Source organism: Atractosteus spatula, chromosome 12 (assembly GCF_055471065.1).
Source record: "Atractosteus spatula isolate fAtrSpa1 chromosome 12, fAtrSpa1.hap1, whole genome shotgun sequence".
NCBI lineage: Eukaryota > Metazoa > Chordata > Actinopteri > Semionotiformes > Lepisosteidae > Atractosteus > Atractosteus spatula.
In genome coordinates, this window is record NC_142717.1 from 12,150,290 (window position 1) to 12,177,876 (window position 27,587).

Below are 27,587 nucleotides of genomic sequence, written 5' to 3' on the forward strand. Positions count from 1 at the left end.
TGAAGCATATCATGAAAAGGTAATTGGAAATCATTCAGGCCCAGTCTGAAATGGGAGCTAGATAAAAATGTTCTATGGAGGAGATATTGGCGTCTTCTCTTAGTTTGGAGCACAATTCAACCTTGAATACCACAGTAGGGGTGAAAGTGTGCTTCTGAAACAGGTCCTTCTCGAAAGCCGGACCTTACTGTATGAGTGAGTAACTCATGGTAACAAGGTTACTATGGTAACGAGGTAACAAGACTCTTACAAAACAATGTAGAGCTTTCATTAATGTTTTAAAGGAAAAAGGGGGTGTTTTTTCTCTGTCTTTTGATGTTTTGCTATTAATGAGTAATTATAACCATGAAAATGGACATTTTAAGTTTGAAATGAATCTTTGTTGTAAAATATATGGCTTGAACTTTGGGCACAAAGGGAATGCCTGTCCTTGGCACAAAATTTTGATAAATTTGTCTCAGCACACGTTTCGTAACTCTAAGTATGTGAACCATCCAAAAGCTTGCAGTTCAAAGGCTGTGAAACCTGTCCACATTTTTGCTGGATGATGAGAAACATCAGACTTAGGAAGATGTTTATGATTTTAGATTATATTTCAACAATTTGTCAAAATTCTCTCTTTACAATACTAGACACCAATACAGAATATAAACACATGAAGAATGTATTATTTCAGTTTTTATTTAAGTTAATTGAAATATACAAAAGTGAACCCCCAAAAGTGCAAAAAGCTAAATAGCCCTTCCCCTGAACAAGAATTAAAAATTACAAAATGATATTTTAACAAAAGATATTATTCCAGTTTTTACCTGGCATCAGCAATAACAATGTAATTTATTAAAAAAAATAAAAATCTATATCAGCCCTTACACATGTCATATCTGTTAAGGCCTCTTGAAGAGCAGAACTATAAATATCACTGAGAAAATACAGTTCAATTCCTGCTTACGTTTAATTTTGAGTACTCCTATTGTATGCATTATATACACATTTAGCCATCGACAAAATTGTCTCACTCTTTGTAATAATACAAGAAATGTACTGCTAAGTCCACTAAACAATTTCACATTAAATAGTTTTGTTTTGAAAAGGACAGACGTTAACAAAGTGCAAGTACTTGGTACTTAGAGTGACTTCCCTTTGTGCTGACTCATTTCTAATGACGTGAGTTACAGCACACAATGTTCAAATCCATTCACCAGCTGCCTTATAGCAGCATCAAATCACTTCCACGAAACAAGAGCCAGCAGGATGAAAGCAGACTTCGTACAGGGTGTCTGTAGTGTTAAACAACCTAAGAGAGCATGAGGTTGCAGTGCTCATTAATCACAACATATATCCCTAGAGATTAAGGGTTTCCATTGATACAACTGGAGTAATCAGGGTAAAGCACCTGGTTCAAGTACAGAACAGTGTTCCCATGTGCCTCTTGCCATGGGCAGAGATCACCGTTCACCCTCTCACACTACCAATGAACAGGGCAGATACACGCATGAATTAATGTTTGAATTCGTTGTTTTGAATTAATGTTTTGCAGACTAGTGGTGTCAGCCATAGCACCTTAACTCTGTCACTCTAGAGCTGTTTGCAGCAGAAATCCTTAGCCTTAACCTGTCTGTATGTGCCGTCATATTGTTTTTTTTTAACATTTTTATCTTAAGAAAATAAGAAAATCATTTCGCTAAACGTTTCAATTCCCAGGATCATTTTTGAAAAACATTTCTAAAAAATATTTTAAAATATATTTTGAAATATTTAAAAAAACAATATTTTATAATATTGTCCTAAGCAAATACGTAGCATCATTCTTTGTTACATTAAATGCTTTTTCTAGCTTTCTCTTTGTTAATATTTTACATTATTAGACTTTACTTATTATGTGTTGACATATACTGTATGCATATTGTTTTTTTACCATAATATTTTAGGAAACTTTAAATAAAAGAAATACATGTATATTACAACATTACATTCATTCCATGTCTCATTCCATGAAAATCCTTAATAGATCAATCATTCTTCACGAGCAGTCTCATTTCGACACATTAAGAAAAAAAGTTGTTTTCTTCCAATTTAAAAACACATCATTGAGACTGTAAGGCAGGAAATGGGCTTGTGACAACTGCCTCTCAACACAGATGACACTTCTGTGTTTTCAGGACTGCATGACCACAAAACTAAAAGAAATAAAACGTAAAGCCAGGAATCAAACATATATTAAAAGAAATTCATTTTAACTAACCATCACACCTGAAAATGTGCCATATAATTATTATTATACTGTATTTGAGAAATGTGGATGAAAAGGAACAAGAGATAATACTTGAAGAATATGAATAATTAAAGGTTATTGAAAAGGTAATTTGGTTGGTTTCCAAGAGTCTGTTTTTTGCCAAGTCTTCACGTCTTACAATAATTGAAATAATTGTTAATTATTGCAGTCAGAAGGAAAAAGACACCCTACAGATAAACCTAAATATCGTTTGTTAGAAGCATATCATTTCACATCAATGGTTAATAATGTAGAATAGTTTTCTGAAATATAGCAATTTGCTGTGCAGGAAATACAATCGTATTAGAATTATTTCAGTGCAGTGCGGCCATGAACATGACTAAATTTCCCAGTCCTGCATTTATCACTGTTCAAAACTGCTGAGGCCAAGCAACACTTTAAAGTTGTGTGAACTTAAACGTAGTTGAAAAAAAGAAAGAGATAATAGAGCACATCATCAAACAGACCTGAAATGTGATTTCTATTTAGAAAAATGTTCTGACTGTAAGGTCTTCAACAAATCACCACTTCACCTGAATTATATGTTTCAAATCAAAACCTTCTATATTGCATAGTACAGCCATGTTATACTAATAACCATTCTACCATTGTTGCTTTGCTTTTATGTGTGAGGTATTCATTAAATGCACTTTAAAAATTCAATATCCGGAATAATGGTTGTCAGGACACCATGAAAGAGAAATACGTTAATTCTAGGAGTGCTGGAGGTTAAGATTGGACATGTACTTGTCTACTATCAGCCTTCAAAGTTAGTGCAATTGCTAGTGATTTATACAAAATTCAGTAGTTAAATCTCGTGAGCAGTGCCAAAAGTACTGCATCCTTTAAGCAATAGTTTGCATTGCTATTTAAAGGGGAACTGCAGTTCAGTACAGTCGCCATATTGTCGCAAACACCTGGTCTCGCCACAGGCGAGAACGAGAGTTCCGACAAATTGCAAGCCCTTCCTGCTCACTAATCATTGTAATGACTAAAGTAATGAGATGTACGAGAGAATAAGTACAGGTTGAGCAGCAGACATTTCACCACAGAACTGTTCCAACGTGATCTTCTTGCACAGTTAACAAGTAGTATTTGTCGACAAAACCATCTCGAAATCAAGAGCAATATTTCTATTGGAGTAAAATAGATGTATTCACAAGGCTGCTTGTTTACAAAGGCATAGGGCTGCATCACATCACCAGATGTGTTGTGGCCTTGTTCTCAATTGTAGAATATTGTGCTGTGCATACCGGAAAATTAATCTATTTAAAAATGTAAATTGGATATTTTTACACTTTACTTTTATTTTGATTTGAAATGCACTCATCGATGCTGTTTCTTTCTATCCCCAAAATATAAAAATAGCGTTGCAGTTCCCCTTTTAAACTGGAGATGTTTTTTTTTTAACAATGGAGCAAGGAAGAGTTTATACAAAACTGAAAAGTCACTATTTTCCAAATCATTTAAACAAATCACATGTAAAAAATGTAGACTGGAGTTTTCAGAATTAAGTGATTGTTTCAACAAGCAGTTGTTGTAGCTAGAAATCCAGCTTTGTGGTGAGACTAGGAGCATAAAGGAACAAAGTTGATGAATGCCTAAGGTACTGAGGAAAAGGTAACCTATAAACAGATATAACAAAATCAAAATAGAAATGTTTTACTGTAGGTAGTAATTCTATTTCAGTACTTATTGTTTTCCCAGTTAAAATTATCAATTTGCATCTAGGGTAAAATCAAAGAAACCCATCCCTTGACAACTTCAATAGGATACTATGAATGCAGTCCAAAACACACATAGTACCATTAAAAAAAGAACAAGAGGCCGAGGCCAAATACTAGAATTTCAAGTAACACTTCAGAACAGGAGATATGTGTAAAGCATGTGTTATGTATGAATACTAGCACTTTAAACATCACACGCACGTATCAAGATCGGTTAGGTACTTACAGTATTTCCTTTGGTCAGTAATAAATAATAATAATACATTCCCCTCATGTAACACTAATAATAAGGCATGTTTAAGGCTTTTCCTAGCACTCAGCAAGCTGTTTTTCATAAAGAAGCAAGGTGTGCCTTACAGGTGTCTCCTTTTCTGAAGAGGTGCCAAAATAAATTTTCCCTGAATTCAACTTAAAATAGAGAAAAGATACATCTCAGTCTCCCAAATTTCACAAATGAGCTGGAGCACCACTGTTTAGATGGCTCTAACATAACGGTAAAAATTCCGAAGAGGCACAACGTAAACTATCACTACCTCATTTTAACATATTACATACAGTATGTAACACCACACCACCTCATGTGATACGTTATGACAACTGAATCTAATATGACAAGAAAAGGGATAAAAAAGTAAAAACATTCAAAAAATGCAACTGAATAAAAACTAGAGCTGCCAGTTTTATTTCTGCTTGGCCCTCAATATTGTCTCACCAAAACATTCTTCTCTATTATTGTCTCTCCTCGAAAAACCACTTCTGGAAGTTGGTGTCTGTGCACGGTCTCAGTGCTGGAGCTGGGCTGCCTGCGTCCGATTTGTCAACAGCTTGCACACATTTCTGTGTTTTAATGTGGAACAAGGTACTATCCTACAAAAATAAAATAAAACGAAATTTAGGCATAATTAGAGAATTAAGACACAAAGGAGAACAAAAGAGACAATTTAATAATATACAGACTACAAGCTCTTACACACAGTATATAGCATTCTACAGAGAAGGACCTGTAACTCATACAGGCTGAAACTGTGTCCCCTAGTCTCTGAGACTTCAGCCAATCGGCCACTGCTGTAAGAACCTTTTATACTTGTCTGTAGACATAGTTGGAGGTGAGGTGTTGATTAGTTAATTTGTGAAAGGTTAGGAATGCCATATTTGCACATGGGTGTAGATTAGAGTTAAGGTATATAAAAGGCTTCACAGAGGCAGTTTTACAAAGTAGGTTTAACTAATTTGGGATTTTCTCAAGTTATCCGCATAGGATTAAGCCAATAACTTAGGGTGACTGTTTCACAAAGGCAAACGCAGGTTTAAGTTCTCAGGTTAAAGCAACTCAGGTTTAAACAATCTGGCTAACTGCAAAGAGAGTAAAGCATCAAATAAGAAACGGACATTTTTTGAGGGGACTGATTGGTCCGTGAGTCGAGCTTGTAACCTCCAAGTCAGGTTAGGTTGATAAGAGCAGGTTAAGAGTACAGGATATGCTGCTATAGTTACTTAGCCATATACAATTCAATCCTGCTTCATGAAACCAAAAATCTAGATTACTGTCAACATGTTTACAAATGTTATTCAGTTAACAGAGTAATCTCATTTCACTTTAACTTTTTAAAGTTAATGAAGGAGATGGATCCACATGCTCAGATAATACGAATACATATAAAAATGAATATATTGTGGTTAAACATGTATTTTTATTTTGTACTATTATTTCATTGTTAAAATTGTTTTTTTATTATTCAATAACAATTTTTACTATTCAAAAGGAAAAGCTGCATATGTGTGAACAGTTAAGGCTTAAATGTGTGTTAAATTGTGACTAAAACATAAGGTAAAATTCTAAAAGTTCAGTCTTCAAAAACAGCACCATTACAGGACTAATTTTGAATTATTTGTTTTGCTTGAATTGTTTTGTTATTTAGAGAAAACAAATACACACACAAAAGGCTGTTTGGAGTCTCGAGCAACAAATATGGGTAAGAATTTGAAAGTCGGCCTACAGTAAGTTATCTTATTCTGGGCCTTATCATCTTCTTTATTTTTTTAAATTCTAATTCACCTTTCATAAAGAGAGTCAATACAAAGTATACTTTGTTAATGTTAAGTCAAAAAAGGCATTACATAGCAGCAAAGATGTACAATGGTGTGTAGTCATGGAAACAATGAAGTTAATCTGCTTTGGATTTGTTGTTTTTTTTCCATTTTTCTCTTTCACACATGCTTTTCTCCCTAATTCAATTTTGAACTCTTTACTTTCTCTTTGGCACCTCTTCTCAACCTGTAAAGTGTCGATTGTCCTAATCTCTGAATTCAGCAGCTCTCTGTGGGCGGCTAGTCTGAAATGGGTCAATATAAATTTTATCATGAGGAAACACTCAGAGGGAAAGGCAAGGAACAATTCACGTCCACATACAGTAGAACAGAGATCAGCTAAAGAGTAAACTTTACTCCTGGGAAGGGTTGTAATATTGCAGTATAGTCTCCTGACTCTTCACTCCTAAAGATGAGCTTTTATGCCTACTTGAATTAATTTAGGAGCCATCACTACCCAAGCAAAACTAGTAACAAAGGCAAAAACAGGCAAAATGCCTGATCGGCGCACCACAAGTCCACACGTTATTTATGGTTTTAGTACATTTCTCAAAGGATTTTTCCAAACTGGTGTTGTTGTGCCACCTAGCTTGAATGTCTGTGTGAAGGTAGAGTATAAACAAAATATGAAACAAGATGTAATATTCCTTTTTCCCCCAACATGTTCGGCCGTCATTCTTAGGACTCTGAGATCTTAATTCTCAAGTTCTTGGCAATACATACTAACATAAAAATGATTAAGGTTTAATGAATCCAAGGACAAGATAAACAGCTGTCGTCTGTAAGGTCAGAAACAATTTTTGAAGGGCTGAGCATTCACCAAGGAAGCAAATCAAGAAACGTCTCCTAGAACTTCAGGAGTTTCCTTGTCTAAATTCCACTAAGGAAAATGACAACCCTCTATTGTCTTTTTCCCAATCCTAGCATTAAAAAAGTAATTTTCTTACCTCTCTTAAGATAAATTTATGATCTTCTGGGACTGGCTGCCCCGGCTTCCTGCATAAGTGGATGGTTAAGTACTCTGTCCCAGGCTGCACTGTAGCGCAGCCTGCTGGTTCCCTGGTGTTGTAGCGGATCTCATTGTCAGAAGAGTATTCAAAGAACTGTCAGGTAAGGAAGAAACACAAAACAGTTTAGTTTCCTAAAAGAAAAGAAATGCAAAATAATCTAGAGATAAAGGTATAAACTCTGGCTAAGTGTTTTTACTGCCATTATACTCATCCATTCACACAAATAAGCATGCATCCTTTCTCTAAAAGAAACCAAAGTGTTAATATTGCATTCACAATACCCCACTAGGACATTCTTGTGTAAAAAAAACATTTTTTTTTTACAGACTACAGCTGTGTTCTAGTAGTAAATGAATTGTGAATCTGTCTCATAGGGCTAATTGCTAGTTATCATAAAATAAAAGCAATTCTTTAGCATTTAGCCATTCTAATAACTTTTGTTTTACTACTATACTATAATATACTATAACTACTACATACTAAATAGCAAAACTTACTAATACTATAGTAAATTTCTGTTTGTCACCTTCAACTGTCACAATTTAGAGAAATGCAATGCTGTGTGCCAGTCAGTCATTGCTATTAACAGGGTATGGAAATGTTGCATTTCAATGTATGAAAGAGTGGCTTAGGTATCTGTGTAAAAGCAGTAACGGACTGTAGAACAACAGGATGGAAAGGGTCACTGAAGGGCAGTACTATTCTATAGTCATAAGAAAAATGCTAAATGATGTAATTTGGTAGTTACAGTATACAAGTCAATATGAACCATGTTAAATATTGTAAACATAATGCACTAACACTCAATTTACGATTCTGAACCAGCAACTAAACAATATTATGACAGCCAGTTGTTGCTAGGGCAATTTAGAAGAAATAAATCCGAAACATTGTACTCAAGTTAAATGTGAATTGAACATGTGCAAATTCGCTTATTTGTGATTCGGGCTGGCCTGATAGGTTCTTGGATAGAAAAAGATAAAAGCAAGCCAACGGTTGTTCTCAAATTTCAAATGAGCCGCACAACAGACTAGAGCACTAGTGAGTGAGCCCTGCTCCCCGCACAGTTACCCACTAGCCTGCAAATCTGGCTGTTCGTATTTGCCACAGGTCTCTGCACCAAACCCTCACGAATGGAAAGACCCTACTGTATATAAAAATAAAATTCTCCACTATACAGAGACTCAGTAGCTTAATATACTGTTTCCTACAGTCCACTGACATCCACTCTACGTTTTCTGACGCTGATACTGTACTACACTGAAGAGAAGACTGCAGAAAATGCAAATGAATACTTTATGTTATGTTTAATGCTCCGTGAGTCCTGAACTGTTCATTCCTTTAAAGGCCGCGAGGAGCAATTTGCCCTTTAACCTGCTAAAGAGCAAATTCAGAATTCCTCCATAGCTGGATATGTATACAGTAGCTTTTATATTTGGAAATATGCATAAATATTCTGAATTATTTAAAGCATGCAATGGTGGATCATTTAAGAAAGCAATACCCAAGGGTTTTTTTTAACGACAAATATTGTACTTCTGACATCACAGCCTTTATGAATTAATTAATACCATTAATACCGTGCACAGGCATTTATGAAATAAATGGAAATTCATGCACTAAGGAGCTAATGGACATTGTATCTGCACGTCCAGGGTTAAAACTAGATATTTAGCTCATTGGTAAATGAGAAAATAAGAAACCTGTGTCTTAACTTCTGTTAAAGGCTTACTTTCTATTAAAGTATTGGCTAATTTGTCTTTTTTATCTTGGGTATCTTAATTGCAAGGACAAAGTAAACAGTGGGCAGAAGCAGAAAGAATAATAATGTCCCCTGTTCTAAGGAAGGATATTAAAGGTATATTAAAAAAAATCTATGTTATCCTATACTGCAGATCCATCTGGACAGGTTATCCTAGTAGATTACTATAGTGTAATAGAAGATCATGACTCCTGTGATAATACTGTAGTCAGCAGTCTTTAATTGCATTATATTATTTATAATGTTTGCAAAGCATTATAGAACGATATTGTTAGTAATTATATTTTAACATGGTACAAACACAAGGATGGTGCAATATATTTAAAAGTCCCTGTCAGTCAGGAACCCTGCTTGAGTTGTACAAGTGCTATCAGTACACCAGCAGTTCAGTCCTAAGATTTCTGCCTCATTCAGTGTTGAATTTCATATAGTCTGGAAAATGTATGCGTATGGCTCCTGACCCACCATGTAAACAGTACAGTATTTTGGGAGGGAATTGCAACATACCTGATTTTGTCCCATGCCATGGCAGGGATACAGGATGATCTGATGTCCAGCAACATTATTATCATCTGGTGGATTGTAGTCAAAACAATAGTTCACCATTCCTTTGTTCTTCAGCTAGAAAAAAAAAAGTCAAATTAGCAAGCAAATCAGAATCAAATTAACACAGTTTTGATCATTTCTTAACAAAATGTAAAGATTTGTGTGGGGAAGGCCAAGGCCACAAACTCACCATGCCAAACATTCCTGGTCGGTCTTCTGGGACATGGATGTCTGGGTATACATTTTCAAGGTACCACTTGAAGTTTTGGCACCCCAGTTTGCCTCTGAGCTTTCTCCTCTCAGTCACGTCCCCAAAGGCTTCCTAAAACAGAACGTTAAAATCCAACGGTTACGCTCCCTGTCACCACCCACAGAGCCGGTAGCTGTATTTCTAATAATATTAAGAACGATAAGGAAATCCTTCCATAGCCGGAGCCTAACCTAACAAGCAATGGGCACAAGGTTTAAATTCTAAATTATCATTTAAAATTACAACTGTTGCACATCATAGATCATTGCGCCTATAATTCTATATCTCCAGTTATATCACTGGCTATAGAAATAAGTGGTAACAAATGTTGGATTAAAACTGTTTTATCACACTGAGCTTGACAGTGGGTGTCAATAATGTACTGAAATCATACAGTACTGTTAGGGAAACATCTAAACAATTTAAAGAACTGACGTGCAAATAAAACAATGGAGAAATAAATCAAACATATATACACCTTTGGTTAAAATGCTTCCTTGATCTCATAAATTCAGAAAATATATTAAATAAATCTGTGATTTAAATCTACTTATCTGGATCAGTCTGTACTGTAAATCTCTGATCGGTGATTAATATTCGTTCAGGCCAAAACCATATTTATGAATAATAAGATAAAAAAGTCTTATTTTTTTAATTCAGTCCTCATATTAAATGGTTTCCATGTTTCTTTCTATTCAAGATTGTTTCATTGATTTTCAAACTGTTTCCAATTGTTTTTCACTTCGTTCTAATTTTACTAAAGCAAAAGCATGTCGTACACTTTGACAGTACTATTCCAAAATACATAACAGGTCTCAAGGGGGAGGTAAGGGGTTATGAATTTATTGGTTGTCGGTGTCTCTGTGAGTACATCTATAGAAGTGCTGCTGTACTATGGGAAAACAGGGATAAATTACAAAATAGTCTGTGCTCAGCGTTATTGAACATGCATTTCTGAGTGGATAGATAAATTGATTGATTCTGGATCAAGCCCACGGTTTCTCCAGGACACAACTCCTTACCCACGGTGAAATAATTTGTTCCTACTCAGTCAGAAAGCAGTCCTAACTTCTTAGGGAAGTGCCACCTCATTGCTTCTCCACTGAGAACATAAATCAAAGTCATCCAGTTGGACCCTACTACATCACTCGGCACCATTCTGTTTCTACTGCAAGGCCTAGGAGGAAAGGGAAACTTAAAGCTCCATTTGTTTGATTCTGATCTTGCTATGCCCACTGCACAGGTTCTGAGCTTTGCTGCCTTGGACCAGATCTCGCTCTTTGCACCCTGGAGGGTCACTCCTTATGACCAGCGTACACAGCATTTATTTGCCACACACGAGGTAAGTGTCGAGTGGCTAGTCAGATCAGGCACTGAAAACTCCTCAATGCCTGATCCTGGATCACCACACCAGTGGTCAACTGGGATCTGCACGCAGTGGACTTTTGGCCAACACTATTGCTCTATGGCCTGTCAAAACCACAAGCAACAACTCTGCTCATCGTCCTGTCACTCATCTTCCTCATAAATCACACAGAAGCACACATCAAGAGAAGGCGGCCATCTGACAACCGTCACATCCATGGCATCCAGGGAAAACCTGTCATATTCTCTTCTTGCAAGAGAAACAAGTAACATGACGCTGCTAACGTGCAAGACTACCAAGCGGGCTACACAATTAGCAGGACAATGTGCATCTCGCTAGACTAATTTCAGGATGAACCCACAGAAAGTACAGCATTTGATTTCCCAATGTAGCACCAGGCAGTCAAGTTGACCTGATCTGCCATAAAGAGAGTGTTGGCAACGACCCAACACCAACAAGTGTCAGTATGTAACTGAGAAGAGTTTTGCTGAACGACCCATGACCCTGAAGCCTTCTGTCCATCATGAGTTATTAAGGGGAATTGCAACGCTATTTTTAGATTTTGGGGTTATAAAGTATCGGCATTTGTAAGTGCATTTCAAACAACAATGAAAGTAAAATGTACAGAGTAAAGTGTAAAAGATTAACTTTCCAGGTATATAGAAGAAGCAGGCTTGCGATCACACCTTTTTTAATCCAATAGAAATATTGATTTTGATTAGAGATGTTTTTTCCAACCAATACTTCTTAATAGATCACGTTGGAACATTTCTGTGGTGAAATGTCTAATGCACACATCACTAGCGACTAGTGAGCAGGAAGGGCAGCTTCACGTTCATTCATGGGAACTCTCACTTTCGACTGTGGCGAGACCAGGGGTTTGCGACAACATGGCAACTTACAGTAGTTTCACAAAGTTCAAGATTTTGTCTTTAATTTGGAATTTGTAACATTTTGCAATACCCTCAATTAATTTATTTTTTTAACTTGTCTTAGAAATTGGGTCTGCAGTTCCCTTTAAATGTGCCGAGATCACACCAGCCACCTTGTTTAGACTGATGCCTGTCACAGATACCCAAAAGATTTAGTCAAAATCAAAATTCATATACTTTAATTTTTCTTATAACCAACAAGGATCAACCAAGTGAAAAGATCATTTTAAGGTTTAGTTTAAAAAATACAAATAGTAATAAAAAAGTTTTTTACTTACTGTACATGAATATTTTCTAAAATAATTCAACTTAAAAATGTAAAATTCTCTTTATTGCTGCTATTTGATCCATGTGCTTTTTGCATGAACAAATTAGTCTACAATAAAATGTAAATACTAGTTTCACTGGTTTAATTTAAATGTATAATTCATCTACAAACTTAAACCTAACGTGCACGGGTAACAAAAACATTGACCTAGAGGTGGTTATTTTCCAAACTAGATTTTCCAAAGCATGTGGCAAAACAGCCATAAAAAACTACATTTTACTGGATGACATACAGCAATCTGAAGTGATAAATGATAAATGTTGTCTTGCCCAGGGGATGTTTCTTTAATTGGTCATTCATCAATTCATTTCATACAGGGGCATCTCAGCATAGGAGACCATTCATCACAATAAGACAGAGCAGCCATGTGTGTTGCTGTATGGAAGAAACATTGTATTATGGTCTTAGAGAAAGTGCTCTATCTTTAAGAGGTTCTACTTAAGAGTTTTTTCATTAAAAGTACACCATCGCTGCATAATCTAACAAGTAAAATTCCCAGGCTAGATTTGTTTTGATAGATTAATAATAAACTTTATAATGATATAAAGTAATGATTAACATTGGGCATCATGAATGATGGTGAGTGAGTCTACGTGTATACTAAGAGAATGGTTGTGGGTACGTAAAATAGTTTTTGCTCAGGCTTTCCCACAAACCCTGTATGTATATGTATAGAATAATGTACGAGAGTGTTCATTAGGAAAAGGTGTAGGATTAATTATTTCCACATTTATTTTAAAATAAAATCTGTGGAAGGATGAATTTCAATAGCAACCTGCTCTTCCACTTTGCACATTATCATTATAATGTCATCAGTATTAGCTTTGATTAGATGTGGTTCAATAACAAAAGGGAAATGATACTTTCTTAACAGAATTTTGCTTAATCCTCAGTTGAAATGTATTAATGCCACTTGTTCCCTGTTTGGAAGCCTACAGTCTATCACATGCCGTGTAATAATAATAATAATTGCTTACACTTATATAGCACTTTTCTGGACACTCCACTCAAAGCACTTTCAGGTAATGGGGACTCCCCTCCACCACCACCAATGTGCAGCACCTACCTGGATGATGCGACGGCAGCCATAGTGGGGAGGAGAGCAGAGTAATGAAGCCAATTCATAGATGGGGATTATTAGAAGGCCATGATTGGTAAGGGCCAATAGAAAATTTGGCCAGGACGCCGGGGTTACACCCCTATTCTTTTCGAGAAATGCCCTGGGATTTTTAATGACTACAGAGAGTCAGGACCTCAGTTTTACATCTCATCCGAAGGACTGCGCCTGTTTACAGTATAGTGTCCCCATCATTATACTGGGGCATTAGGACCCACATGGACCGCAGGGTGAGCACCCCCTGCTGGCCCCACTAACACCTCTTCCAGCAGCAACCTTAGTTTTTCCCCAGGAGGTCTCCCATCCAGGTACTGACCAGGCTCACACCTGCTTAGCTTCAGTGGGTTGCCAGTTGTGAGTTGCAGAGTGATATGGCTGCCCCAATAATATATCGTCTAATATACGGTGTTGTACTAGTGTGCAGTTTTATACAGTATTTGGCTAAATCAAATAACTATGTTATGAAAACTAATCATAGGTCAAAAGAGTTTAGTACACATTCCAAACGACCATGCAAATACATCCCAGTGCACAATTACTGTGCACGTCTGAGTGTGCTAAAATCACAGGAGTTTATTAAAGGTCAGTAGCTCGAGCTCCCAAAATATAAAATCATCTTCAAAACTGCGATCATTGTGCCGACATTATTAATGTTTTCATTTGAGTGTGCAATGAATTTCCTTGGTCCACAGTACACAGTTTTGCCACTGTCTGTGCCAAAATCTTGGCAGGAAAATGCAAATTGGAAATAAGACAGTTGTTGTTCAGAACATAAGGGTACAGGCCAGGGTTTTAACACGGGTATGCAGTAGGTGTTTGCAGTACACTTTACGTCTACATGTACAGGTCATTGATTTAAAAAAGAGCAAAAAGGGTAGCTTTGAGTGGAGGTGTAGAAACAATGTACAAATCTCTACATTTTAGCTACCACGTCAGTCACTTTAAAAGGGTGTCATGCTAAAACAAAAATATCTGATCATTTGTCTTGGATATACTAAATTCTTAAAGGGGAACTGCAGTGCTATTTTTATATTTCAGGATTAGAAATAATCAGCACTGATGACTGCATTTCAAACAAAAATAAAAGTAAAATGTACGCAGTGATGCAGCCTTATTACATTGTAAACAAGCAGGCTTATGGATACAACAGAAATATTGCTCTCGATTTCGAGACGGTTTTGCCGACAAATACTTCTTACTTGTTAACTTTGCATCCTGATCACCTTGGAACGTTTCTGCAGTGGAATGTCTGCTGCACAGCCTGTACTAATTCGCTTGTACATCGCAGAACATTACTAATTACAGGGACTAGTGAGCAGGAAGGGCACATCGCAGTTTGTGGGAGCTCTTGCTTTCACCTGTGGCGAGACCAGGGGTTTGCAACAACATGGCGTTTTACAGTATTTTCACAAAGGCCACGAATGTGTGCTTAATTCAAAATTTGTATTTTGTTTTCTAAACTGAAACATACCAGACGGGCATGAGGGTTCCTGTGGTAGTAGAGCTCTTTGTACTCATCCATCCAGACCTCAGCAGCGCGGACACTGTTAGCCAAAGCCTTGCGGCGGGAATAGGGGGCTTGTCTCGGGAAAATGTGCCCCACGTGAGAGCAAGGGTGAATCTCAAGGCTGCCACCACACTGCCAGATCTGTCAGAGAGAACACATCATACTCACAGACAACAAATTCAAAAGGAAGATGCAAAGAATTTTAACTTTTTCAACATGAAATTGTCAGCAAACTAAATGAAATTAACCAGTTGGAATTAGTACACACAGTAAGCTTAAGTAATAATATTATTATTTTAACATAAAGAGGGTGCTTAGAAAAAAGATAATTACAGTATGTGCAGTTTAGGGGTAGTGGGTGAGATGAGATATTTGACCTCCACCAGAAACCTCCTTTTAAAACACCATTTCCAACCTTGTAGTTGAGCAGAATGCCAATGAATGTGACATAGAGACGAAACGTATTAAAATATATTTTCAGCTGAGGGAATGGGCAGCCTGCCTGCGAGGTCCAAGCTGCTAGGATCTTCCAAACCTGATGGAAAGAACCCCATTGCACTACTGCTGAATTCTTCATTTACGGAAAGTAATGGTGCCGTGTAATGGAGGTATGGTTAACAGATGAAATGCATGAGACATAAACAAAAGGATTGAAGGAACCTTTACTAATGTTTCCAAATCAACCAAGGAGGGAGAAGAGGCTTGGGGCATGATGCTCCAGAAAGTAATATCTGAGTGAGGCCAAAGAAACAGAAGAAATGAGAACCCCCAAACACTGATGCAAAATCCTCAACTGTGACGTTATGAAAGAAGATTGGGATTTGGTTTAATTTAATGTAACACATCCATGCACTAGTGTACAATAATGAAATGCAGTGATTGGGGTTCCTAAATGATCAGCAAAGAACAGTGTGGCTGGAAAACATTCAGTGCTGAAGATGGCTTAGTTGGCACTTAGAGGAGTTGTAAAGGCAGGCTACTCACTATTAATGTTCAGAAGGGATGACTCTCCAAAATGGGAGAAAAAAGGTTTAAAAGACTGATCAGAAGAAATGAATAAGGAGTTTCAAATGCAATCTGAGAAGGTGGTGCAGCATAAAAAAAAGATATATAAGATTTAGAGAGTCATTGGCCAGGGAGTCATGTGTAATTTCTTCATCACCTTAAATCACCAAGCATTTTGCATCCAAGTAAACATAATGGTACAGAGGTATTATGTAGAATGCAAGGTTGAGAGGATAGTTGTTGGACTTTAAGAGACAATGTGCATAGCATTGTATAAAGAACAAAGGGGGTTAAGAGCTCATATAAGATAAGATAAGATAAGATAGCCACACTGTGGCTAAAGATCTGCGTCTCTGGCTGGAAGGTTGCCGGTTCAAATCCCGCAGCCGGCAGAGGAATCCTACTCCGTTGGGCCCCTGAGCAAGGCCCTTAACCCCAGCTGCTCCAGGGGCGCTGTACAATGGCTGACCCTACGCTCTGACCCCAAGTTTCTCTCCCTGTCTGTGTCTGTGTGTCTAATGGAAAGTAAGCTAGGGTATGCGAAAAGATGAATTCCTAATGCAAGAATTGTATATGGCTAATAGAGTGATCTGATCTGAAAATATGCACAAAAAAGCAAGCATATTGACTATTAACATCTTACCCTAAAGGAGAATTCCAAGTTCTCTCCTCCCCACACTTCCATTCCTGTGTCATAAGTACCCAGATAATGGAAGTATTTTTTACTGACAGCAAACAGGCCCCCAGCCATTGTTGGTGACCTGCCAGTGAAGCACAAGTTTGAATGGCACAGATATTTATTTTTATCTTCACATGATAAGAATATTGTATGTATAATGTGGCAAAGAGAAAACCTGTCACCTGAACCCCAGCAACTATTCCCAGTTACTCCTGCAATATTTTTACAGTATAGCACAAGACTACACACTTTCAGTTTGGAAAGTGGAATGGGAAACCAAGTCTAGTTTAAACAAACTATGTTGAGGGAACATGAAAGGTATCTTACTAACAGTCCCCAGTCTTTTATTTCTCAGGAGTCAGTAAATATTATTATTTTATTGTAATGTTATGGGGTTTATTTATATTACGTATACATGTGATACTTAAGTTGCAATATTTAAGCTAATTTAATGTTATTTATGAACATGTGTAAAGTTGTTGTAGTGCTTTTCCTGATGCTTGTATGTTATAGTACTGTTGGCCCACAGTTTTTATAGGTACACGTTAACTGTGTAATCTTTAAGTTCCAAACAAGATATTTGTGCTTAACATGGTTATTTTATTCTTTTGGTAATGTGAAACCTCCAGTCACATTTTAAACAAACAAGTAATAAGTAACAAGATAACTAACTAACAGCCTATTGACAGCTTTTATTGAAAGTTTTGGCGATCTCATGCTTTTCACAATGGGTGTAATGTGTGCATTCTGTTGTGTTAGCCCAGTGCTTCCTTAAACATCGTGAGTAGATCTAAAAGTCAAAGTCGGGCTTTAAAGGTCAGAATTGAAAACGTTCTTTCACTGTGCAACTAGAGAGCGGCTGGGTTAATGAAAGGCGTCTTAGCTGCTACAGACCTGATGACGTCAGTGGGAGATCTCCTTCGTTTCTGCTCGTGCTCGGGGACTGTGTGCCAGGTGAAGACCAGCCTCCAGTCGAAACCCCCAATCTGAGGCTCCCCGGAATTCCCTAGATACTGGAATGTGTTCCAGTCAATGACGTCAATGACAGGACACACCACAGCAGACTCGTCTTCCTTTATTCTAGGAAAAGGAACGTATTGTGCATTAAAGCATTGCAGCAGGCTTGCATCACGCTATACCTCAGCCAAATCCCACTTAGTGCCACAGTATAAGCATCACAAATGAAAGCCGGCCTTTCTCCTTCTCTTAAGAATGAGCATCGTATCTGTAGGATGACTGTAATTGCTGGAGTTCATCAGAACTATGTTTTCAAGCTACATGTGCACTTAGTACTTCAGCAGTATAATACAATTTAGTATAGCTTTTAAATAATGACAATAACAGCAGCAACAACAATGATTCTGGCACGTTTGAGAAAACAATACATTTAGGGGCTTGAGTAGTTTCTCAGTTTCAGATCTGAAGCTATGATTGCTCCCCTATAATTTGTGTATTTTTTTCATGCATCACAGTGTGTTTTTCTGGAGCGGGGGGGGGTTCATTTTTGCATTTTTATTTATACGGTCAGCTGCTGGTGTCTCTCCCCGCAAAAAAAGGCACTTTTTCTTTTCCAACGCCAGCAGCCAGAAGGGACACGATCCATGGCGCTGGCTGACTCACCGGTGTAGCAGGGGCTCCAGCCACCCTTCGTGACACTCGCAGTGGCAGTCCAGGAACGTCAGCACGTCGCCCGTGGCTATGGACGCCCCCAGCACGCGAGCCCGCACCAACCCCTCCCTCTTCTGGGCTCGGATCAAGCGCACTTTCCGCAAGCTTGAAATATACCTCTCCAGGGGCTCCTTCAAATGTTCTGTGTGGGTTTGAAATAATAATAATAATAAACTAATAATAAATAATAAAGAGCTTTACTGAACGACAACAACGACAGTAAAAAAAAATACACAAGATAAGCAGGATGAGAATACACAGTTAGAGGAGAGAGAGGAGATGGTGGTAGAAGTGAAAAAGAGAAATGAAGACCACGCACGCTTTTTACACATTTCTTATGCATGATTTTTCTTTTTAGAACGTCCGTGACCAATTCGATTTTTGTCAGGGAGACTAATACCATGGTCCCTTCTGGTCTGGTTTATTGTTTCTTGGTTCAGATTTTGTATCATTTCTTAATTTATATTTATGCAGTCGCCACCACCTATGATCCCCCATCATGTAAGACAATGCATTTTACAGAGATTAGTTTACTTATTTAATTAATGGTTATAATATTAATGCTTATAAAAAAAAAACTCATACAGTATTTATGCCGAAAGCTCTAATGTCTGCACACATGCTAAAAAAGAGTTAATCATAACATATCAGGACAGATTATTATTAATAGTTGATCATATTATTGGAGCTATTGGACCAGTGTATACGCATGTGTACAGCATGAATTATGCAATGTGTTCATGTAAGTTTCATGCGCTTTACAGTGCCAGAGTCTTAACCTTGCCTTCGTCGTGCACCTTCAAAATGGAAGACATAGTTCAGTCAATCATTACACTTTTGCATAAAAAATAATAAAACTGGCAGCATTTAATTCAAAATTAAAATTGACAAAAATATGACCACAAGATTAAACCTATCCAATGTGTGAAGTGATTAAAGTAATTAAAGATCACAAACTTGATCTTAGATGCACCTTCGGACTTAGTCATTTTCAAGCCCTGTACCTAATTCCCCTATTTAGAGACTCAAATGCTTGTTTTAAGAAGATATTTTTTTTATGTGCAAGAAGCAAGAAACCATATTCAGCAGGACATGCTACTGCAGTGAGGCACAATCCCCAATCAATCTCTCTGCATCACTAAGACTGTAAGTAGGCTGGCCTTTTTAGTACAATAACATAAGTTGCTGATTATTATTCGAATAATAAAGTCCTAGACTTACTCAGTCTTCATGCCACAGGCAAGCAAAAATAGTATTCTTGTATGATAACATGGTATTCTCTAGGTCTAAAGAATGTAACTGGACTGGAAATGCAGAAGGGTGAAAATACAGAATGTCTTCTTTACACTGAATAGTACACAGTGAACACACTGAACAAATGGACTGAGCTGTTAACACATGAGTCTGACCCAAACAGAAAATACCACAGTGTCTATGTGACTGACAGCCCGTTAAATCAATGCTTTAAATTGGATTATCTCTAGCCAGGCACTAAAACTTCTAAATCTTTTTCTCTCCCCCTTCAAAATCTCTTAATGCTTAAAGAGGGTGTGATACATCTCCTAACTACTACTTAAATTACCACAAAAGCTGCATTGCTTCACATTTTCATACCAATTATGCCGCTAGAAATCATCTGAGGAGACAATGCACAGAACAAACAAACACAATAAAGAAAGTGTGTACAGTATAAATTCAATAAAGCTAGGCACAATCAAATCTCATATGCAGGCCCTCTGTCCTGTCACACTGACATACAGTAGAACCTGCAGTCTATTATTGTATTAGTAATGGCAGCCTATATAGCTACTAGAACATTCATATTCAATTCAAAATACTTCATTGATCCCCAAGGGGCAATTTAATGGGAAGAGTCTCCTTTTGTAAAACACTATAGTTCTCTCACTTGTGGCTCCATCTCTCCTATGACCACAGGATGGCACCACATACAAATGTCTTGCTTTGTTCTCAGTATACAGTTTCCCTGTGTCACTCAAGACCACTGCTACCTTGGATAGTCTCAACTGTTACTTGTGCAAACACCAGAGCTCTGTTATTTAATTTTTATATAAACATGAGCTTTATAGTGCAGACACAAATCTTGGTTCCTAAGGCAGAGAACATAATTGACTTTCCAATATTGCTGCACACTTCTCCAGCATACACACAAAACAGTTTTCCAAAGATTAACAGATTCACTTCATTTCAAATTTGTATCAATAAGAGTACTAATATATTTTTACTTTCAGTTTTTCTTTCATTTTAATTACTATTACATTGCACTATATAGTTTAGGGACGAGTCCTTCCATATTAGGTAGTTCTATAAGTGCACAAATTCTAAAGCACTGTATACTGTGTTGCCAAAGGATTCAATGGAATACCTTTTCTGACTGCATTTGTGCGAGACAAACCATAAGACACACTTAACAGAATATATAAAAAGTAAAAATAGTTTTACTTTTTCTACATAAAAACCCTCTTAGAAATGAAGATCTGTCACATTTAAATGTACACACAATATCTCTCTGTACTTCTAAAGCATTGAACAGGTTATCGTGTTATCTATCGAGCTAGTATATTACTGTAAAATGCATGTAACAAATTCTGAAACAACCAACATATTTCTTCAATGGGACAAAAGTTGAGTATTTGGGTTGTACAGAATATGGTTTAGGGAGAGTGGGACAAAGTGAGATTAACAGTGAGAAGTTTAATAGTGTTAGAAAACAGACAACCGAATTGGCTTTCTTACTAGCAGATGTAAAAGAGGTGTATATCACGCAAATTATAACAGGGGTTGCAACAGATACGATAAAAAATGCAAGTATTATCCGAGAGATGTGTTGTTATGCCTTACATATTTTTCGGTTGGGCTTAGAGACACTATTCCTGAAATATTAAAGCATGGAACTTAGAAAAGAGAATATGAAATAAAGCTCAGACAAGAATAAATGTTCTTCATACAGGTTTAACATTTCGTAAAAAATACTCCATTGATTCTCTCAGCACCGTGACAGTGAATGCAGCCCTTAACAACTGTAAAAACATGATGAAAACAACAACTGTCGTGTACATGACCAAATTTCCATTATTAAGCACAATCCTTGATTTTTTGGATAACATACAAATGTCAATAACAGTACTACTTGTAGACAGTACTACCCTCCAGCGTATGAATCTAATGTATCCCACTAACATGTCAGCACAGAGGGTTTACTGATAAGTGGTGGAGAAAACGTGTTGGATTTCGTAATGTTGATGAACATATGGAACTACTTACAGAAACAAACAAACCAAATTTAATAGGACAGTGGAGCAATTACTTTAAACGCAAATGTGACCTGATAACTCTCATCTTTCCTACTGTAGCTGCTTGCAGCAGCTCTAAAAAAAGAAACTATGGAGAAGAAGGGCTTGTAATTCCAGTTTTTGTGGCATATAATAGCAGTGCTGTGACATATTTTCTTGGGGAGTCATGTGCTTTGTTTCACTGTGCCTCGTATCCGATGATGCCCCCACTATCCCCAACATAACAGGCGTTTGTTTTCTATTTGAGCACATTATGCAGTTACTTTTTTCCTGTTAAATTTAAATAACGTCTCACCTCTTTCACTGTAGTCATCAACAAGGATGATTTCCTTGAGAAGGATGTCAGGCGAGGTCTCCAGAACGCTGTGCACCGTTCGCAGTAGTGTTGACCAAGCCTCATTGTAAAAGGCAATAACGACAGAGGTGGTTGGAAGGTGGATGTAATCATACTTCAGTTCTTTACAGCTGCAAAATTCAATGTTACAGCAATGAGCACGGTTTTCAATATTCTACACATTCTGACAGTTTCTTTTGATGGTATTTTTGTGGCTTTAAAATTAAGTGAGGGTTTTTGGGGCTCTACTGCAATCAATATCTGGCAAATGCTGTAAATGAGGGCGTGTTTTGACTTGTGGCAAACAAAGGTAGAGCCTATTTCTGTCACATTGTATTCAGGGGATGCAAATCATGGAAAACTCCAGGAGTAGAAGTGGCTGGAGGTTGGGCTGTGGTGAAGTGGAGAACTCTGGCAAGGGTTGTGCAAACACAGAGTCTGTCTCAGAAGCACAGGGCAGATATCCTGGATGGGGTACATGCTCATCTTCAAACACACAGAAACACAGATGGCACATGCAAGCTCCACACAGAATGTCCCCAGTTTGGACGAGAGAGCTGTGGGACAACAATGCCATCTTCTGGCCCATGTGTTTACATGGGAAACAAAATTCTGTCAGCACTACAGAAAAAGTTGCACATTCCATCTTATATGCAGTATTGTGTTTAATTTAAACAGTAAATATGACTTTTATCTTTGTAAGGAATGTTTGCTCTCCATATAGTAATTCCCTCATTTTTGTTAAATATTTTATTAAATTAAACGATCTTTTCTGCTTTAGGGTATCTACTCACCTACTCTAGACTTTTTAGTACTTAGTATTTACGTTTTAAAGTTATAGACTTTTTGACAAATGATATACAGTATCTGTGTATGTATAAATGTATGTACAGTATCTGACATCTTCATAAAACACACCTGAGATTGAACCGTAGATCTTGCATAAGAACATCTACAGTATATATGCATATGCATTTAGCACTCATTGTTTGATGACGCATTCAAGTGTGTTAAATATCAACTACCATCCAATATCAATAAGCTAATTATCCAGGTGAGGATCAAGAGCAAGTCGGAGCCTATCCTAAAGGTAAACGACACAAGGCGGAGACCGAGAACACCCGATTACTCAAACCTGAATGGGACTGCTGCAGGTATTTTCACAATAGCCAACCAAACCCCGTCAGTTTAAGAGTTTAAATCCGCAATAAAACCCCACAATGACAATATGCAAACTCTCCACAGACAAACGTCCGAAACTGGACTTAAACAATTTTTATTAAACGAAATCTCCTAAACGAACAAAAAAAAAAACGAAGGTGTTAATGAGCTTGAAAAGGTCGTGATATTTTAAACTCAACGATATATTATTTCAAAAACGGTCGCCGTGCAAATACAGTTCGTTGTCTCAATATTTGGCAGTAACGGTACAATTCTACTGTAAAACCCTCCCTTCAAAACAGTTTTAACACATGTGATGTTTGTGGCTATGGGAAATAGCCAGGGAACCCAGCAAGGGTGATTCAAAAGTAAATAGCTGAAAACCTAACCCACAATACGTAAAACTCCCATCCCGTACAATATTTTATATTCCTTTTGGGACTGAAACCAGTTCTATCTGTACAGCAACAGAAATGAAACATTTCTGAAACAGCACAGTACTCTGACATTGTCATCGCATTGTTAAAAATGCTAAAAATGGCCCAAAGCTTAAGCTACTTGCTTATAATTTTAGCAGTTTGTATCTGAAAACGCTTGTTGTTATGAATCTTATACCTAATGTATGTCAAATGTAAAGGCGTACTATGGCTTGTCATGTCGTCTTCCTCGCAACGTCCTGATCTTTGCACTTTATCTAAACGCTAGTAAACCTAGAGCTTTAAGTCCTTAGGGTTCAAGCCCTAAAATCATGTAAAAGAACTGTGAAAGTGAAACAAATTTCACTAAAATGGAAAAAATGCTTATTAGACATATAATTAGGGTAGTCGGGCAAACATCCATGTCGTTTTATAAATGTTAGATTTTGTTTAGGCTGCACTTTGTCAACAGAAGAACATCACAGATTTTTGTCCACTGAAAGCCATTTTAAGGGAATAGTTTTTTTAATTAAAAAATCGCTTAGAATATTTTATCTAAGACATGGTGCTTCGTCATCCTAAAAGTAACAACTCAATTACTTTGCATAGTATGAAAACGATCTCACCCATTGATTTCAGGAAGTCTACACCTGAAGGCAAGTACTGATTCCTTAAAAAAGGAAGAATATTGTAATTCGAACTACATTATAGACTGATTTAGATGCAGAAATCACGTAATCAGTAGGTACGAGTAAATAAATTTTCATTTCATTCACAGTTCAAATTCAAAGGGTTGGGGAACGTAGCAACTAAAAAAAGTTCTTAATCCCAAATGAGCATGGCTTTTCTTTTAACACACCCTTATGCGGTCAATCTACGGATCGTAACAGCTAGGTTAGGTCACTTTCTTTGATTTATATAGGTTTTCATAGTTTGTTCAGATACTTGTTGTTTTACACGCTGCTAAAAATCAGGGGATTGAATGTCTTGGCTGCAACAGAGTATCTCTACGATTGAATGCATGGCTGAACGAGGGAATGGCAGGCTTTTGTTAAGAAAACAAATTGCAGCAGTCTTATTAAGCGCTAATTATCATAAACAGGGTTAAATCGAATTCTATCCTCTACCAATACAAAATCAGAGTTAAGTGCTTTAATGGAGGTAACACCTCAAGAAAACTTCGGACACTTACAGTGGATTCCATATTACAGGCAACCTGCGGTGAAGAGAGATCTTTTCGCTGAGATAAATATTGATCTGATGCTTTTTGATGCTCTCCTCTTCTTTCTTCTTCTCATCTCCATCTAGTTCCAGTTTTACGGGTCTTCCCAGTTCTCCCAGGGCATTCATGTCTAATGGTGGCTTTTCATAAACAGGTTTCTGTAACCTTTCTATGTCCTCGGCAGTTCCACCTGTAAGAACTCCTCGCCTGCTCGCAGATCCCTGCTCCTTGTCCTTGTTCTTGTGAAAAATTAAATATCCCGCAGTACATGCTCCAAGAATAAAAATAATCAACCTCGGCCGGCTCCTTCGCCCAAAAAGTGCCATTGTGCCCGATCCTGTCGCTCTCTTTACGCATTAAGCATCACCTAAGTACAGTACAATTCAAATTTCAGGTTATCCGGGCGGCTAAGTTTGAAGAAACTGAACTAATTCACGTCACCGAAAGAGGTTTTTTAGGGACACAATTCTTCCCGATCAAAAGAAATTGAAATCATTAACTGTGTACATGCTCATGGAAATTATCAAGTGTCTGCGGAGGAAATGATACTTTTTGGTTGAAGAATATCATTTAAGGTACCTCCTTGCCCTGGTTAAACGTTACAGAAAAGAAACGCTTTCTAGTCTTGTAAACTGTGAATACCATTGCCCATTTCATCAGATGAGAGAGAAAAAGGATTTACCAGATGAGATTAGCAATGTGAAAAAAATCCAGGTCAAATCACGGAAAGACTTCTGCGTATTCACAGTTATAACACTTATCCAAACCCACTTCGCGTGCTCCTTTCCTTAGTTTCTCTTTTCGATCTTCGTGGTAGAAAGCAGATGAGTAAAATCAGGATGCTGGAATTAAACGTTCAATCCGAAATTTAACACCTCCTGTGTAAAACCAGCAGCAGGTTTTGTGTATCCAGGAAGTCTGTGATGGCAGGGGAGGAATCTAATTTGCTAGTTCTTTTCTTACTCGAGGAGAGAAAAAAAAAACTTCTCCTTATAGCGCTACCAAGTTTTCAATATTTTTGCAGCTTTTGCAGAAATGCAATGATGTTTAGCAACGCAATCAAAATAAAAAGAAGCAGTCGATCATACTAAAAATAAAATGCTTGAACACGCCTCTCATATGTTATACTTGTTGCACTACTGTCGTTTTGTAGCAATTCTGTCAAAAAGTTCGGCTACTCTGACTGCTTCCGGGTACGTAGCAGGGGACGGACACTCGTGACGTGAAGTGAGTTTCGGGTGGATTAAATCGAAATGCAAACCTCGGAGAAACAAGGCACCCCCTCATCCCAAAATTAAGCAATTTGTTTCAGACCTGAATTAAATCTTTTTTTTTAAACATTTCGAAAAAAAGTCAATGAGGGCATTTTTGGCTTCACGGAACTTTGGTTTCTGTGATTAATTTGGACACTGAATTGTTGTCGGGAAAGATTATAAATGCTCACATTTTCCGCAGAGAAAACATCATACTTGAATTGTTTCTTCAGAATGCACACACTGTGCATACTATATACATTTGTGTGTGCGTTCTATAGAGTTTCACCAAATAGGTTTACATAAAAGTCTGTTGTATATCTTACACAATCAACTGCCCGACGCTAGTGAATGTGAATTTTATCAGATTAGAAAGGACATGAATGGTAACCCCGATTGGAACTCTAGACATTACAGGATTTTATTCAGGGAAGACGGTTTCTATAGAATCGTAAGAACATAAGTTTACCAAATCGTGTAATAATCCCTTAAAATGCCACATTTTCTGAAAAATCTCATTGCATAACAGTCTAGCAGAATAGCAGTAATCTATTCTGATTTTCTAACTCGCTCTTTAAAGGATAATACATAAAGTACTGCAAAAATGCAGGTTATACCCTTGAAACAATATATCCTACATGTTTAGCAAAATGAAAATTATTAATATTTAAACCATCTACCAGATGGTAACCTGAGATCCACAGTGTGATTGAGTATTCATATCGTTAACAGGAACAAAGCAGCTGGAGTGTTGTAATATTCTATGGTACACTGCCTATAATATGGTGCTGATCTTCATTAACTTTGAATATGTGTGTTGTTTTTTGTAATATTCAAGGATGATACATTTAGCATTTTCGCATTTGCGAACAGTACTATTTTTTATCTCATAAAATGTAATTTTATGAATAATCAGAAATCAGAAAATAATTTTGTTACATTTGTTACTAAATTTGAAGTCATTTTTGTTTTCATCTATTATTGTATCACTTTGTCTTGTATTGGTTTTGTAATAGGCGTTTCCTAAGGAAATAAAAAAAAATGACTAATGATGAGTAAGACAATTTTAGTTTAAGAAAGTTTGGTTCATTTAGTAAACTTTTAAAGTTCAGCTTTTTAAATTGAACAGGGAAGTCATTATTGGGCAACGTGTATTCAGACTTTACTCCCATTCCAAAAAGAGAGCCATTCATTTTTAAAACAAATTCTTCTTTGCAAAGATGTAGCGAGATGCAGATATATGATGCAATAATCACAAGACGTTCTGCCTTTTTGAGGAACCAAGGAATACTCTTTGAAATCCGAATAAGAATGCGTTTGGTTTTAGAAAATTGGGATCAATTCTTTTGCAGCCCGGCTAGAGTTTTTTTTTTTCCATTATCCTATCAGTGAGCGGTTGCTATTGTAGCATAAAAGTCTGAAATAAAAATCCTTTTGTATGTACATACCTGTATGACAGCAATCGTATTGCATTGCTGTGATGCTTCCTCAGCTAAATAAACTGTACCAACTTTTAGCAACAGCACAGTGCATTCCACAGGTGACGAGATATGGTGACAATATACTCTATTAACTATTTGATTGGGTCAAGTTACCAAGCAGTCAGTGCTGCAGGAGATGAAGGTAATGTTTA

General features: G+C 37.1%; 1 protein-coding gene across 2 annotated transcripts; it reads right to left on the bottom strand.

The window, feature by feature from the left end:
* Window positions 1–670: 670 nt before the first annotated feature.
* On the bottom strand, window positions 671–25,864 carry galnt12 (UDP-N-acetyl-alpha-D-galactosamine:polypeptide N-acetylgalactosaminyltransferase 12). 2 transcript variants are annotated; one of them, XM_088929768.1, is made up of 11 exons: window positions 25,384–25,864; window positions 24,672–25,068; window positions 21,864–22,033; window positions 18,210–18,399; window positions 17,484–17,669; window positions 16,554–16,671; window positions 14,870–15,046; window positions 9,596–9,727; window positions 9,367–9,480; window positions 7,035–7,190; window positions 671–4,866 (listed from the first exon to the last, which is right to left on the bottom strand). In XM_088929768.1, the coding sequence occupies exons 2-11, from the start codon at window positions 25,025–25,027 to the stop codon at window positions 4,729–4,731; spliced, it is 1,737 nt and encodes a 578-aa protein (XP_088785894.1). In that variant the 5' UTR covers window positions 25,028–25,068; window positions 25,384–25,864; the 3' UTR covers window positions 671–4,728. The 2 variants fall into 2 exon arrangements, with proteins under 2 accessions (XP_088785894.1, XP_088785893.1); XM_088929767.1 differs by having other exon boundaries at window positions 24,672–25,864.
* Between the last annotated feature and the right edge of the window lie 1,723 nt (window positions 25,865–27,587).